Source organism: Diospyros lotus, chromosome 7, assembly GCF_014633365.1.
Source record: "Diospyros lotus cultivar Yz01 chromosome 7, ASM1463336v1, whole genome shotgun sequence".
NCBI classification, from domain to species: Eukaryota; Viridiplantae; Streptophyta; class Magnoliopsida; order Ericales; family Ebenaceae; genus Diospyros; species Diospyros lotus.
In genome coordinates, this window is record NC_068344.1 from 467,281 (window position 1) to 482,576 (window position 15,296).

General features: G+C 36.8%; 2 protein-coding genes across 2 annotated transcripts in view; one reads left to right on the forward strand and one right to left on the reverse strand.

Moving 5' to 3' along the window:
• LOC127806702 (uncharacterized) overlaps positions 1-15,296 on the forward strand; it is a 100,590-nt gene that overhangs the window by 13,095 nt on the left and 72,199 nt on the right. The gene's annotated exons all lie outside the window — the stretch shown is intronic.
• Positions 7-9,343, reverse strand: LOC127806699 (receptor-like protein kinase FERONIA). Its single transcript, XM_052344153.1, has 6 exons — positions 6,799-9,343; positions 6,345-6,670; positions 2,696-2,882; positions 2,470-2,612; positions 819-945; positions 7-646 (listed from the first exon to the last, which is right to left on the reverse strand). Exons 1-6 carry the CDS (start codon positions 9,308-9,310, stop codon positions 342-344), a joined length of 3,600 nt encoding a protein of 1,199 aa, XP_052200113.1. The 5' UTR covers positions 9,311-9,343; the 3' UTR covers positions 7-341.

A 15,296-nucleotide genomic window follows, 5' to 3' on the forward strand; every position in this document is an offset into this window, starting at 1 on the left:
CTTATGAAGGTGCAGTCAGAAGAACAAAAATATATTTATTTGCTGATGTTAAGGATAAAGGAAAGTGTGTAACTGATGCCTGACATGAGGGCAGAGAATTCATGGGAAGTCTATCAGCAAATACAATTTATGAATGCCCTGCCCTTCGTCATCAGTTTAAGCAATGAAGTAATCATAAGGTGCAATCTAATATCAGGCAGCTGCTTACCCTGCTTACATGAACAGTTACCATCCAGCTCTCTTCCTTCAAACATAAATAGTCGATATGAAAGAATTGCACGCTTAGCTAGCTAGGCTGTAAGTAGTAGTGGATATATATATACCACCTCATGTTAGTTCTTTCAGACTTTTTCAAGGCTCTCCAGTGTCTCCACTACTTGTTTTATAGATGGCCTTTTTTCAGGCTGAGATTCAAGACATTTTAGAATGAGCTGAAGGATTTGCAATACATCTTCGGCAGGATACTTCCCTTCCAATCGAGAGTCCATAATGCTATCCAACTCTCTTCTGCCGAATAAATATGGTCTGACCCAGTCATTCAGATTCTGTTTTTCTTCGAGACGACGGAGTTCTACTGGTAAGCCTGTTAGCATCTCAAGTATTACAACACCAACAGCATACACGTCGGTGGCCACAGACAGATGCCCTGTTTTGACAACCATTGATTATACTGTATTTAATATTGTTGTCATCATGGCAGCATTTTGGTAGGCTCAATTCAAGTGGTTTATGAAGTATGCAAAGTTCTAAAGCTTCATTCAGATAACCATTATATTCAGCCTTACAAGCCTTAAGCCTCAAAAGGTCCAGAGGGTTACCTCTGGCAACATACTCTGGGGCAAGATGATGGATATTGTACTCCACAATTCTTGTTGACACGTGTGTTTCAGTAGTTGAGGGACCAACTCTTGATAAACAAAAGGCCGAGATCTTGGCATTGTAGGACTGGCAAAAACACAATACACGAGTATAATTGAGGAATTGGTATACATCATGTGGAAAAAATAATGAATGAATGACAGAAAGCATGTGCGCAAAAAACTGAAAGCAATCCCCTCCACTCCAGAAGGCCACAAGAAATAAGAAGCAGATTCCTTGTGCCAAAAACCGTATAAATCACCTCCAAACCCCTCACCCTTGCCTCAATGGAGTTGAAAGTGAGTAATGAAGAAGAGACGGTGCCCTTCACATGCCTGCTGTAGGTATATATTGGTATATACACGCAATGAGCAACAAGAAGCAAAACTTGGGAAAGAGTAATGAAAGAAGAAAGGGCACACTGTTCTGATTTGTGACACACTTAGAAATCAGAGAACTGAGTATGAATTTTGAAGAGGGGTTGTTAATTAAGCCAAAGCTGTGAGAAACCATCTGGAAGATTAATATGGGGGTTCTAAATAATGCTCTCTGTTGCACAGAAATGAAGGAAGCAAGAAACTAAAGAAATCAATTTAGCAGCAGAGAACATTAAGTGGGGATGTTTAGGAGAACTTGAAATAAATTGAATAAAAAATCATAGTAGCGAGAAGTTTTGAGTTCCCTCAGCAATTTCTAGTAAAAGACTCGAAGGGCCCAGGAACATAATGGATAAACTTAATGAGTACATTCAGACAGAGTTGCCTTGGTGCGTGCTGTTAATAAATGACATTGTCTTGGTGGACGACATAAAGAAGGCATGAAAGCTCAAGATATGGAGGAATACTTTAGAATTTAAAAGTTTTAAGTTGAGTAGATTGAAAACAAAATATATGGAATGTAAGTTTAGTAAAAATATAAATGTGAATATTATTATAGTGAGCCTTGAAGATCAATCAATGCATCCTAAGATAAAAAAGGAAAAAAAAAAAAAACACAACACGTCAAGATATATAGGATCATAAGACCACCTTTTTTTGTAGGGCATGGATTGGCATGCAGTGAAGCACCAACATGTGCAGAGCATGAACCTAATGGGGATGGGGATATTATGACTAGTGTGTGGCCATACAAGAAAGGATAAAGTTAAAAATGAAGTTACATAATAATGTTGAAGTGGCTCCTATTGAAAATAAGATGCATGAAACATAATTATGATGGTTTAATCATCTGAGTGGAAAACTAATAAAGACTCCTATGAGGAGAATGGATGAAATGGAATAAGTCATTAAAAAGAGCTTGAGAAAGACTAAGAAAAAACGCATAGAGAGCCCTTAGGTATGATATGAGTTATAGGGATGTTATAAAATATATGATCGTTGATAAATATGATTGGCCAGCTAGAATTCTTGTAAGTGACCCCACCTAATGAGATTAAAAATTTTAATATGTTGTTATGGAAAGGAGATGAGAGGGAGAGCACTGTAAAGTAGCAGCCTTCAAATGGTTAAAAGACATTTAAGAGAAGTATGGTATTCAACAGTGTAATAACTGTGCACTGCTATTGTATATCAGCTGGTACTCGTCTAGTTAAATTGAAGGTGGGAGCCTTACACTGTCAAGCAATATAGCTGAGCTCTTGAAATTTCTATGTATTATTCGCTTTTGTGATGAGTGCAAAAATGCCAGGCCTTTTGCTGCTCCTATTAAGATCTTAAGCCTTTTCTCCCATGGAAGTAGCTGAGAAGAAAGGCCCCCTGCATTAGGCAACCATATGGTATAGTGTAAGCCAAATGAATTGAATTGATCAACAGAAGATAAGGACAAGTTTAGCTCTTACTTCCAAAAAGATGTTTGTCCAAACTGCAATTCTCCATGAACTCATAGACAAGTAGTTGCTCTTTATCCTCCCGACAATATCCCAATAGCTTAACTATGTTAGGATGAGAAATCTTTCCTAGGATATCAATCTCACGCTGTAGAGATTGAATAATAAGCAGCAAGCAGAAGGCTTTTGGGGAATATAACTGAATTAAATAATGCTAAATATTTCAATCCCAAATATGAAATGGGAAAAAGTAAAGAATATGAGGTATTCCAAATTTACAGCTATGGTAAAATAAAAAAGAAGGAAATATAAAATCTCAACAACTTCAAATTCATGTAAAAAACTAAGATATAGGACCATATAGTTGTCCTGTAATTATTATTATTATCTTTTTATAAGAGAATGCATGTATGAAAGGACAAATCCTAGGCCATATACAGTGATAAATCATCTGCAAGATGTGCCATGTTTCATTAAAAAAACAAAGTTCCTTCACTATGGAAACGTACAATCTTCCAAATCAAATGTTGCGATCTACTTGGGCAAGCCCAACCCCATGAGTGCTAAAGCATCAAAAAGTAAACATCAGAATAATCTATTGTACACCAAGAGTGAGAAATCCATGTAGCAAGAGAGTATATGGCATATTGATCTGCCATCCCTCTTACACATGAAGTGCCAGTTGGTCACAACCTAACCATGCGACCCTTTAAAAGGCACGTCCATGCCAAGCCCTTCATCCTTGTATAAGATTGAATCTATGTACTGATATGCTCACTCTTTGGTAAGGTTGCACACAGCACACAGATCAGGCAATTCAGCTTTCCGGTTCTAAGAGTTTGGACGAAAACCCATTGAACTAATTATGGAACCGAACTGCCTGAGCCCATTCAGTTTGGTTTAGTTGATTTTGGTCTCAATTTGATTGGTTAGATTCTACCTCTGTTCTAAACTAATGTTTTTCTGTTTTATTTTCTCTCTACTAACAAATAAATTAAAAAAAGTACAACTAGTGTTTTTGACATAAGCTGATTTAGTGTAAGTAGACTAAAAATATAAAAAGCATGCATATAAAAAAGGACTTCTGGAGAGATCCCTTAAAAAGTCCCCGCACCTCTAGGGAGTTGCCTTTCTTTGGCTGTATCCCAAGAGTTAATCCCAGAGTATTTAATTTCAAAGTTATTTTTTTTACTTGAAAGTTAGTCAGTGAAGCTTTAACTTAGCATTGCCCCATTTCTTTTTCTGTCCACCAAGACTATCATAGCAAAAAATAGCATGCTCCTTGGTACATCATGGTGTACACATCAATTCAATTGTCTTTACTATAGTCTGATGCATATTTTTGTTTTTAGTATAGTCATTATACATGTTTTATATCACTTTAATATGTATTTTGGCAGCTTTGCTTTTCAAAGCCTGTCATTTGAAATCTCTCCAGTCAAAACATTTTTTTTGACAAATCTATGACAATCACCTGTCATCTTTTCTGTATACCATACCACAGACTAGATGTGAACCTATAAAAATAAGAAAAACAGTAGGTCCTCCTACAATTGTTCTCACCATGGTCATAATACATGTCCATATGACTTCAGTATCTCTTTTTAAGAAGCTCTTCCTTAAATGTACCAATATGAAGTTTCTAATATTTTGAGCATGAAGCAAAATTTTGATTTAGGTATATTTGGGGCCCATAATTTCAAACCTCCCTTTTATATGCTTTCTCTGTTTTAACACAGATCACATGGAGATGTCTCCATACTACTCCATAGGTCTCTTTGAGATGCAACATCAATTCCATTGTTGACTTTGCAAGCATAAACCCAATTATTTACCAACATTTTTTGCGTCAAATCTTAATTATGCTATTGCACTCTCTACAATAGTTTCACAATGCGATGCATGAGCTTAATACTCCAATAGAATGCACAATTATGAACATGTTTGTTGTTTCTGTATAGGTGCTTAGATTCCATGAACGGATCTGAAAATCCTAAGAACAAATCAGAATATTTTCTAAGAATTAATCTCTGATTTTAAGGAGACTGTCAGCTCTTAATAACCAGATTTGTTTCCTATTTTAGTCCTAGATTCTATGTATATAATGTTTCCTATTATTGTATATATCTAATATTTTTCCCTTTTTTAGAAAAGAGCTGTTATGCCCCCTAATACTACAAATAGGGCCGTATCAATCATACTTATATATAATAAGAATTCTACTATTCTTCTCAAATACTCCCTGCACAAGTATACTTGTATTATACAGTATTATTAGTCATGAAAAATCTTCAACTCCTAAAAGTTTCAAGCCCTAACAAGAATTCCATTTGATCATTCTTTATTTACATCATTCTCAATACAAACTTCATCTTGGCCACCGCCAATTATTAAAAAAAATTCAGAAATCTACTTCATGTTATCACTCCAATGGTATGTTTGTGTGGGCGATTAAATTTTGTAGAACTAGAACTGCTGTGAGATAAAATGTGAGATTAGATGGGATTGTGACCGTTGTTTTTGTTAGCACAAGATTAAGTGTTGGAACAATTTCAATAATGAAACAGTTTATAAAAAGACGCATCTATTCATGAGAAGATATGACATTTGTTAAATAACTACTAGCTACTCAATTGACAATTCTCTAAGAGTCACAACTCTTTGTAGAGGTGTAGTTAATTTGGTGATAATTCTAATAGTCACACCTTTTCATTAAAAGGCATCATGGTTAGTAATCAACTACTCAAGAACTAGTTATATTGGTGACTATTCCAATAGTCACACCTTCTCAATAAAAGGGTATGAGAAAAACTATAAATAGAGTTCTCATTTGGTAGTTCTCATTTGGTTAAAGGAGAGAACAAAAGTTTTCCATGTATCTGAATCTTCCTTAAAGTTTGTTTACTACAAAAACAATGTTGAAGACTTTGATAGTCTTGTTGTCATTGATGATTACTCAGAAGTTTAAATTCGTTTTGTGTCGAACACATTCAAACATAGGCTTCTCTCTGTATCCTAAAGGCATTTTTTGGTGGGAGGGAATTAAGTCTTAAAGAAACATACTTTGTATCATTATCGGTAGATTTTGCTACTGTAGTGGATCTTAGAGGAATATATTTAAATTCTCCACCAACATTAAGGACTAGGATCAAGCAGAGGATCCTTGTCTTCATTGATATGGATCTTATATTATATTAAATATATGACATACAAAAGTATAGCTGTGATTTATATTTCTAATAAAATTTTGATTTGCTAATAAAATATTTCATATTTTTAAATATTCATAAAATATAGATATGTAAAATTAACATAATTATATAACTATTTATATAATGAAAAAAGAATGCATTGTATTTTGTTGTTTCATTAGATATTCTTCAGGCAACTAGTTGCAATTTATGAAACAAATCTTCTAAAAGAAACATGAGAATAAATGGAGACTATTTCTTGAGTACAAGTTATTCTTCACTTGAGTTATTCGAAATGTAGATTTTTGGCAATAGAAGAGAATGAGACTTATATATTTCAGGGTTTTGATGAAATTGATAGCTAGAACATTATAAGTATCAATGACTAACCAGGTAAAGACAGAATTGAAAGACTAGTTAAGATTGTTTGACAATTTTATTCATTCACCAACTGGTGTTACTTGAAGTACCTGGAGACAATCTTGAATGTACTGACACGACAACTTCCTGATGGCAACGGCTGATTTACTACTGTTCTTTAACGGCACTCCCTCTGTAAGCCAACCTTTGTAGACTGTTCCAAAAAACCCGTGTCCCAAGAACATATCCCAACTGAAATTTTTGGTAGCCTTTTCCAATTCTGGAAAACTGAATATCCTTAAATTGGGGGTGGGTAAGCCCTGCCCATTGCGATATGGCTGAGTGCCAGCAGTTGCGGATGTGTTGATCTGTTCATTCCCTGGAGTGGAAATTTTATCTAAACGATGAGCCAAGTTGAGTATCCAGGGTATCCTCACTGCCATATTCCAGTTACATAAACATAAGATGTAAGAAGATAATGCGACATATTTCTGTAGCTGAAAAGCAAACTCCTGGAAGGAAAATACAAAAACCCAGCATATATACTAAATAAAAAACCCATACTTCTGGCTGAACTTGCAAAATTGATCATCTGGAACACCTTGGTGGACTTTCCCTCTGCCCTATTCTTGCTTAGGGGTATATTCTCATTATATTGCACTGGAGTGGAAGGGGAGCAGATTTCAGATAATGCATGCTCAAGACTCACCGCCACATCAGCCATTGTAGGGCGTCTATTTGGACGAGTGTGCAGACATTTCCTAGCAACTTCTGCAAACACCTCAAGGCTTTTTGATGGTACTGGTAGTTCATCCCTCAAAATGGGGTCAATAATTTCATCAAGTTTTCCATCTTTGATGCGGCCTTGAGCCCAAAGGGATAGACTGTGTTGCTCCTCCTCGAGACTTAAATCCACTGCTGGCCTCCCACAAAGCACTTCTAAGAGCACCACGCCAAAGGCGTACACATCTGATTTCTTGGTTAGTTTGTGGGTTGAGAAATAATGTGGATCAAAATAACCAAATGTGCCTTTAACAACAGTGCTAACATGGGAAACAGAGTGGCTTGTGCTAACCATTTTACATAATCCAAAATCTGAAACCTTAGCCACCATGTCCTTGTTCAATAAAATGTTAGTGGTCTTCACGTCTCTATGTTTGACACCGCCCTGAATACCAGTGTGGAGGTAATCCAACCCACGGGCAGCACCAATGCAAATCTTGAGCCTTTTTTCCCACGAAATATGACAAACGTTACCATTTTCTTCAGTATTCTTGCTGTATAGATGTTTAGCAAGTGCACCCTGATCCATATACTCATACACCAGGATCTTCTGATCGCATTCATCACAGTAGCCCAGAAGGGTAACAAGATGCTTGTGTCGAAATTTAGAAATCGTATCAATCTCCATCCAAAACTCATTTGGGCCTTGCTTAGACTTTGGTTTCATCCGCTTAATGGCAACTGTAGTTGTCCCTCCATTAATGAGTCCTTTATAAACGTTACCAAATCCACCACTTCCAATGACCAATCCGTCATCAAAGTTTCTGGTTGCTGATTGGAGCTCAGCAAGTGAGAAGCGGTGATATGGCCCTTCCGAAGGTAATGATGATAGGGTGTCTTGTTGTCCAGATTTTTGACCCAAATAGGCCAATGGATAAACAACAACATTCAATGTGATGAGTAAAATTATTAGACTATTTGCAATGGTATAAATGCCATAACCAAGCACTAACTTCTGAGGCTTTGAATTATGAGATGTCGAAGCATGTGCAATGGGAACCATGTTCACCCCGGCAAGGTTGTTGTCAGGGTTGCTCAACTTGAACACCTCCAGCCCCTTTAGAATTGCATCAGCACTGTGTTCCATGTTCCCCATGTTGTCGTGGCTCTTGTGAGGGCTTAGAGTTATTGTCATATCCCGCTTGCCCACTGTCCGATCTCCTTCCATCATCACCATGTAGTCTCTGTACACTGCAATGCCATTTCCACCAGCCCATTTGATAAGGTCAGCATTAGCCTCAGCAATCTGATTATCAATGAATATGCTGAACTCCATTTGGCCAACTTCTTTAATCTCGTACTCAAGCTCACAGAAATGGAACCTAAGCAGGTACCTGAAACCTTGATCTACAGGTAGCTTCCACGTAAAACTGATACGCTCCTTCGCTTGCATGTCCCGAGTCATTGACCGGGATGTTTGGTAAACTCTCGTAGGCGCAGAGTATGTGGGTATAACTGCGTAGTTGATCCCAATTGTGGTAGTAACTGGCAGGGCGCTTGATTCTAAAAAATAATTGGAGTCCTCAAACCACTCTCGGAACATGCCAGTATCATCTATGGGTGAAATGGTGCTTCCGCCAACATTTAAGCGATGCACTGTCTCAAGTGCAAAGCTTGTATCCAAGAAGATCGGGTATCTAAATTTCTTGCCAACAGCGTGTACACCTGGATCATCACCCTCACGGGAATGATATAATCCAGTTGGGATCGAGACAATCTCAATCCCATTGACAAAAGCATAGGCTTCCTCTGAAGAGGGAGAAAATGTTAGGATTAATGGTTGACTATCTTCCACATGTACGCAAAATTCTTTAGCAAATGATGGTAAGGCCAAAACATCAGCGGTAAGGGCAGCACTGAAGTTGCTGAGGAGGGTATAGGGACCGGCTTTTACAGTAATAAAGGCCTTGGACCTCTCGAAGCCAGGGTATTCAGTTGGGTAGAAATGTAGGCGGATGAATTTTTGGCCCGGAGTGACATGGAAAGTGTAGGTGAACGTGGACCGAGAAATCTGGGCGGTCATGTAGGGGACAGGATGAGGAGGAGGAATTAGGTGCTTTCCAACGGGAGAGGAGCTTACCAAATTGCGTCTGCCTCTGGATCCTTGCAAAATGATGTATCTGGAAGCAACGTCGCCAGCCCATTGGCGGCCATCTAGAGCAGTTGAGTTGCCAGAGGAGCCGCAGTTGACGGCGATGATGTCATCCGCTAGTAGTAGTGGGGAGCAGAGAGGAGCAAACTCGTTGACAGACAGCAAAATAGTTAGATGGAGGAAGAAGAGGCAAAGACCCATCCTTTGATCATCAAAGAGAGGAGAGGAGAGAGGGTGTACGTAATAGATTAATGGTGGGCCGGCTAGGCATGAATTAACTAAGGAATTTGTTCGCCCAGTTGATTGACTGGTCAACCCAAAAGAAAACGGTAAACGCGTCCGGACTCATTTGATCGGTTTAGCATCATACATAATACATTATTTCTAGAGGAATTCATATAATATATTATTTCTCATGTCAGCAATGCTACTTTCCAATTTGCTGCTAAAATTGGAAGAAAATTATTTCTAGAGGCATGAATTAGTTAATACCTTCATTGATAGTAACATAAAATTATGTATTTGTCTATCATAAATTTAGAAGAAAATTAAGCACATCTAATGGGGACCTTAGAAAAAGTGGGATAGATGAGACCTTAGAAAAGGTCTAGTTTGGGGCCAAGTCAAATGTATTTAATCAAATTTTTAGTTGACTCCTTATGCGATTGCTTTTTTTTTTTTTAAATTATTTGAGTACCCCTGAAAAATTACCATTTGAATATTCAACTTATAATAGAAAGAGAAGTTCAATTCTAGCCAACCGTAATTCGTTTGGGCCACAGTGAGTGAATAAGTTTGAGATATCAGGAGGAAGGACAAGATGGAAAGAACACAAAGAATTTTTACGTGGTTCGGTCAGAATGATTCCTATTCCACGACTGTATTCTCGTTATTCCAGCAAAGTCACAATCTTTCATTATTCTTGTTGTTGTCCTCTTAATGATACTTCTGACCATTATTTATCATGAGGGATATTTACAATTACATAAGATATAAAAATATAAAGATAATATAATGGGGGACAAACAGTCCTTATCATTTGTATAAAATCGGGAGTGAGATCCTCATTACGAGGGGTATGGTTCGCTTCAGATAAAGTGATTGGGTCTCTATTCTGGTTGTTCAGCAGCTTTGTTATCTATGCGAACTGAATGATTTAGACCAATGACTGGGAATATTGTTGGAAGCTCGTTGAATAGGTCGCTGGGAGCTCGCTAGAGGCTTTGCTAGGAGCTTGCTTGGTTCCGCGATATGAGCTTAGATTTCAGTGGTGTATGGGCTTGCTTTGTCGAGCTCGCTTGGACTTTCTGGGTTTCAGGCGATTGGGCCGGCCCACTAGACTGAGTTTAATCCATAAAGAATGGTGTGAGAAATACATATAACAATATCTAAATTAAATAGCGACGAGATAAGATTAATATTATAACAAAATAATAATAAAATTAAATAATAATATTATATTAATAAAAAAATATATATAATTTTCATACGTCAAATTGTGAATGAGATATTATCATCAATTAATTAGCAAAAGATCAATTTATCTCTTTATCCTAATAGATTACAATTATAAAAAAGATTTTTTTATTGTGAATAAAAATATTTTAAAATTATATTACATATATTTTAATTACACATATATCTAAATAATATATTAAAATTTAAAAAATAAAAAATAAAATTGAGAAGAAGGAGAATGATTTGATTTGTTTATATATTTAGAGATAAAATTATCCATACAATCTAAATGTTTAATTTTGCTAAGATGGAATTATATAAAACTATCCCCCATAAGTTTTATAATTTTATATAATTCACCAAATATTATATCATCTTATTCTATGTTAAATGAGATATTAAGCATAATATTACTCAGAACATCAATCATAAGTAATTTACAATTACTTATAAAAAAAAAGTTATTTAGAACATTTTAAAATGCAGGCACAAAACACTATTTATCAAAGAATTAGTTAGTAAATTGACATATATAGTGGAATTGGTATATTATCATACAAAAAGACAAAAAAAATAGTTTCCTAAACTTATAAGAATAATGCTATTGATATATCTTGGTATACACCTTGGACTACATAAAGGTGTACCAATGACAAAAATGTTTCTTATGAGGTACATAGAGACGCATGGAGACGAGGGGTATTTTGATCATAATACCTCTTTGTGTAGCCCAAGATGTACAAAAATGATATTCATCTAACATGATTTAACTTATAAACACTTCTGATTACAGCAGTCAGCACTGCTGATGCCGATGACATTTCAACATTCTGCAGCTTCAAAACCACTGGATCCGAAAGAGATCAACCTCTCCACTACCCACAAATGCATGCTCTATGAAAATTGAAACTGATCTGAAGATTTAAGTATTTTGTTTGCTTTTCAGTGGAAGGAGCATCATTAATCTAGCTAACTCGCTCTGCAGAAAGAAACCAAACCAAAAACAGCTTCATTCATTGATAACCTTCATAGGAAACACCTTTTGTTATGCAAAAAACTTATAGACGTAGCAAAATACAACATATATTATGACAGGAAAATAAGCTTCTATCGTACAACGCTATTGTATATCCTGATTCCCACCTGAGCAACAACATGTCATTCAGTACCTTGAGAGCGATCTCTCTCTCTATTGTGCGCAAATAATTGAAAGCAATCCCCTCCACTCCAGAAGGCCACAAGTAAGAAGAAACAGATTCCTTGTGCCAAAATTGTATAAATCAGCTCCAAACCCCTCACCCTTTGCCTCAATTTCATACTTCAAAGCTTGGCCTCACATGACAATGGAATTGAAACTAAGTAATGAAGAAGAGACGGTGTCCTTCACATGCCTGCGATATGTATATATTGGTATATACGCGCAATGAGGAACATGAAGCAAAACTTGGGAAAGAGTAATGAAAGAAGAAAGGGCACACTGTTGTGATTTGAGACACACTTAGAAGTCAGAGAACTGAGTATGAGTTTTGGAGAGTGGTTGTTAATTAAGTCGAAGCTGTCCACAAGTGAAGCTGTGAGAAACCATCTGGAAGATTAATATGGGGGTTCTAAACAATGAACTCTGTGTTGCCTAGAAATAAAGGAAGCAAGGAAGTATAGAAATTAATTTAGCAGCTGACAACATTAAGTGGGATGTTAAGGAGAACTTGAAATAAATTGAATAAAAAATCATAGTAGTGAGAAGTTTTGACTTCCTTCTCACAATTTCTAGTAAAAGGCTAGAAGGGTCTTGGGAACATAATAAATAAACATTCAGAGAGAGTTATCTTAGTGCATACTGTTAGTAAATGATATTGTCTTAGGTAGATGACATAAAGAAGACATGAAAATTCGAGATATGAAGGAACATTTCAGAATTTAAAAGTTTTAAGTTGAATAGATTGAAAACAAAACATATGAAATGTAAGTTTAGTAAAAATGTAAATGTGAAAAATATTATGGTGAGATTTGAAAATCAATCAATGCATCCTTAGACATAAAAAAAAAAAAAAAAAAATAGGTGGATCATAAGACTAGTTTTTATTTTTTGTAAGGCATGGATTGGCATGCAGTGAAATGCCAACATGCCCAAAGCATGAACATATTGGGGATGGAAATATTATGATTAATGTATGGCCATACAAGAAAGGATAAAGTTAAAAATGAAGCTACATAATAATGTTGAAGTAACTCCTATTAAAGATAAGATGCATGAAACATAATTATGATTGTTTAATCATGTGAGAGGAAAACTAATAAAGACTCCTAAGAAGAGGATGAAATGGAATAAGTATTTAAAAAGAACTCGAGAAAGACCAACAAAAACGCATAGAGAGCTCTTAGCAACAAAAACGCACAGAGAGCTCTTAGCTATGACATGAGTTATAAGGATGTTATAAAATATATGATCGTTGATAAATATGATTGATTAGCTAGAATTCTTGTAAATGACCCCACCTAATGAGATTAAAAGTCCTAATATGTTGTTATGGAAACGAAACGAAAGGGAGAGCACTGTGAAATAGCAGCCTTCAAATGGTTAAGACATTTAAAAGTATTGTATTCAATGGTGTAATAACTATGCACTGCTATTGTATATCAATTCGTACTCATCTAGTTAAATTGAAGGTGGGAGACTTACACTATCAAGTAATATACTTGAACTCTTGAAATTTCTATGTATTATTTGCTTTTGTGATGAGTGCAAAAAATGCCAGCCCTTTTACTGCTCCTATTGCGATCTTAAACCTTTTCTCCCATGGAAGTAGCTGAGAAGAAAGACCCCCCTGCAAAAGGCAACCATATGGTATAGTGTAAGCCAAATGAATTGAATTGATCAACAGAAGATAAAGATAAGTTTAGCTCTTACTTACAAAAAGATGTCTGTTCAAACTGTGATTTTCCATGAATTCATAAACAAGTAGCTGCTCTTTATCCTCATGACAGTATCCCAATAGCTTGACTATGTTAGGATGAGAAATCTTTCCTTGGATATCAATCTCACGTTGTATAGATTGAATAATAAGCTACAAGCAGAAGACTTTTGGGGAAATATAACTATCGACGTTCAGAATTAGTTGATCGTGATTCATAGGCCCGTATTGATAAAATAAACATGAATGCAAAGAGAAGAAACAAATAGCACAAATAACAAACAATACGCAAGAGAGTTTTTACGTGGTTCAGCTAGAATGATGCCTAATCCACGACTATTCTCTGATAATTTCGGCAAAGTAACAATATGTAATTAATCTTGTGTGTAAAATGGTTTTCGACCCCTATTTATAGAGTATGGTGTTTAAAATTTGAATGACTCCTAAATATAGAAGGATAATATTACGGGGATAATATATCCTTATTAACTCCACAAAATCGGGAATAGATCCCACATTATCAGGGATTTGGTTTGCTTTAGATAAGGTAGGGGGACATCGCCTCTGATTATTACGCGACCTTTTTGTTATGCGAGCTAAACGCTTCGCCCAGCGAGCTAAAAGCATTGCTGGGAGCTTGTTTGGTTCATGCGGTCTGAGCTTGGGTCTTGACGACATGCGACCTTATTGTGACGACTTGGGCCTTTGGCCCGTTGGGATTCGGGAGATTGGGCCAGCCTACTCGGACAAGTCCAGTCCATTAGGAGTGATATAGAAAATACTCATAATACTAGCCCTCCAGCTCGCAGTGCGATCTTCGGACTGGGAGCTGACGTATGCTGATCGAATTGGGCTATGTGAACTGTCAACCCACCTTTCGGACTTCTACCCAATCGTTTCAAATAGTGTCATTTTATGTAGCACGTCTTGTCTGAGGCACATTTAATGCGCACATTCCCCATAACCGCTTAATCATTATGCTCGTGGGACCCATGACTTTTTGTGTCACCATTGGATCTAGGGCAGCTCATTAGTTTCTCAATTCAACAGTGGAATAACCCAACCTATATAAGTGTGAGGGAATTCTTTTCCCTCTCATCGTGTTATTTTGAAACGAATTTTGCTCCTGCACCCTTCTTCTTCTAACTCCGAGAACTCCATTGTCATCTGCCTTTGAAGCTTTCATGCGTTGCTCCGTGAAGATCTCTGTCATGTTTTCATCGAGCGTTGGCTTTCGTCCCTGACTTTTGCAACTATCAATTCAAAATAGTAAGTTTCTCATAACTCATTACCTTGTTTTTACTACTGCTCCCATTCCTTTTGTCGACTCTCATTCCACACCTCGTCTTCTAGCGATGACTGTGTATCTTTGGGGGTATCAAGTGATGTGTCGCATAGCCTTTGGGCTTGTTGACTTTAGGATTAACATTTGTTTTAAAGGGCTTAATAGGCCTGTAGATTTAGCTCCATTTGTCTTACGCAATACCCTGTTGTGAAGTGCTCGATTTGATAGATAGGAAGTGTCCTTAGGAACTTCTGTTCATGAGGACTGGTCTGTTCTTAGCGACTTGACTCTTCTTTTTTCTTTTTTCCTTTTTATCATAGATGTCTATATCAGGTCAAAAGTGCTGCAACCACAGGGTAGAAGACAATGATATCTTTGGCTCTTCAGAGCACAACGGAGGGGCACGGGCGTGAACTGCGCATGATGCAATCTCCCCTGGTGTTGAGGTTGTCGACAGAGTACCCCAGTGTGTTGACCCTGTAGTCGTCCAACGAGCTGCTGAGGAACGAGCAATTCATAAGATTTTCAAGCA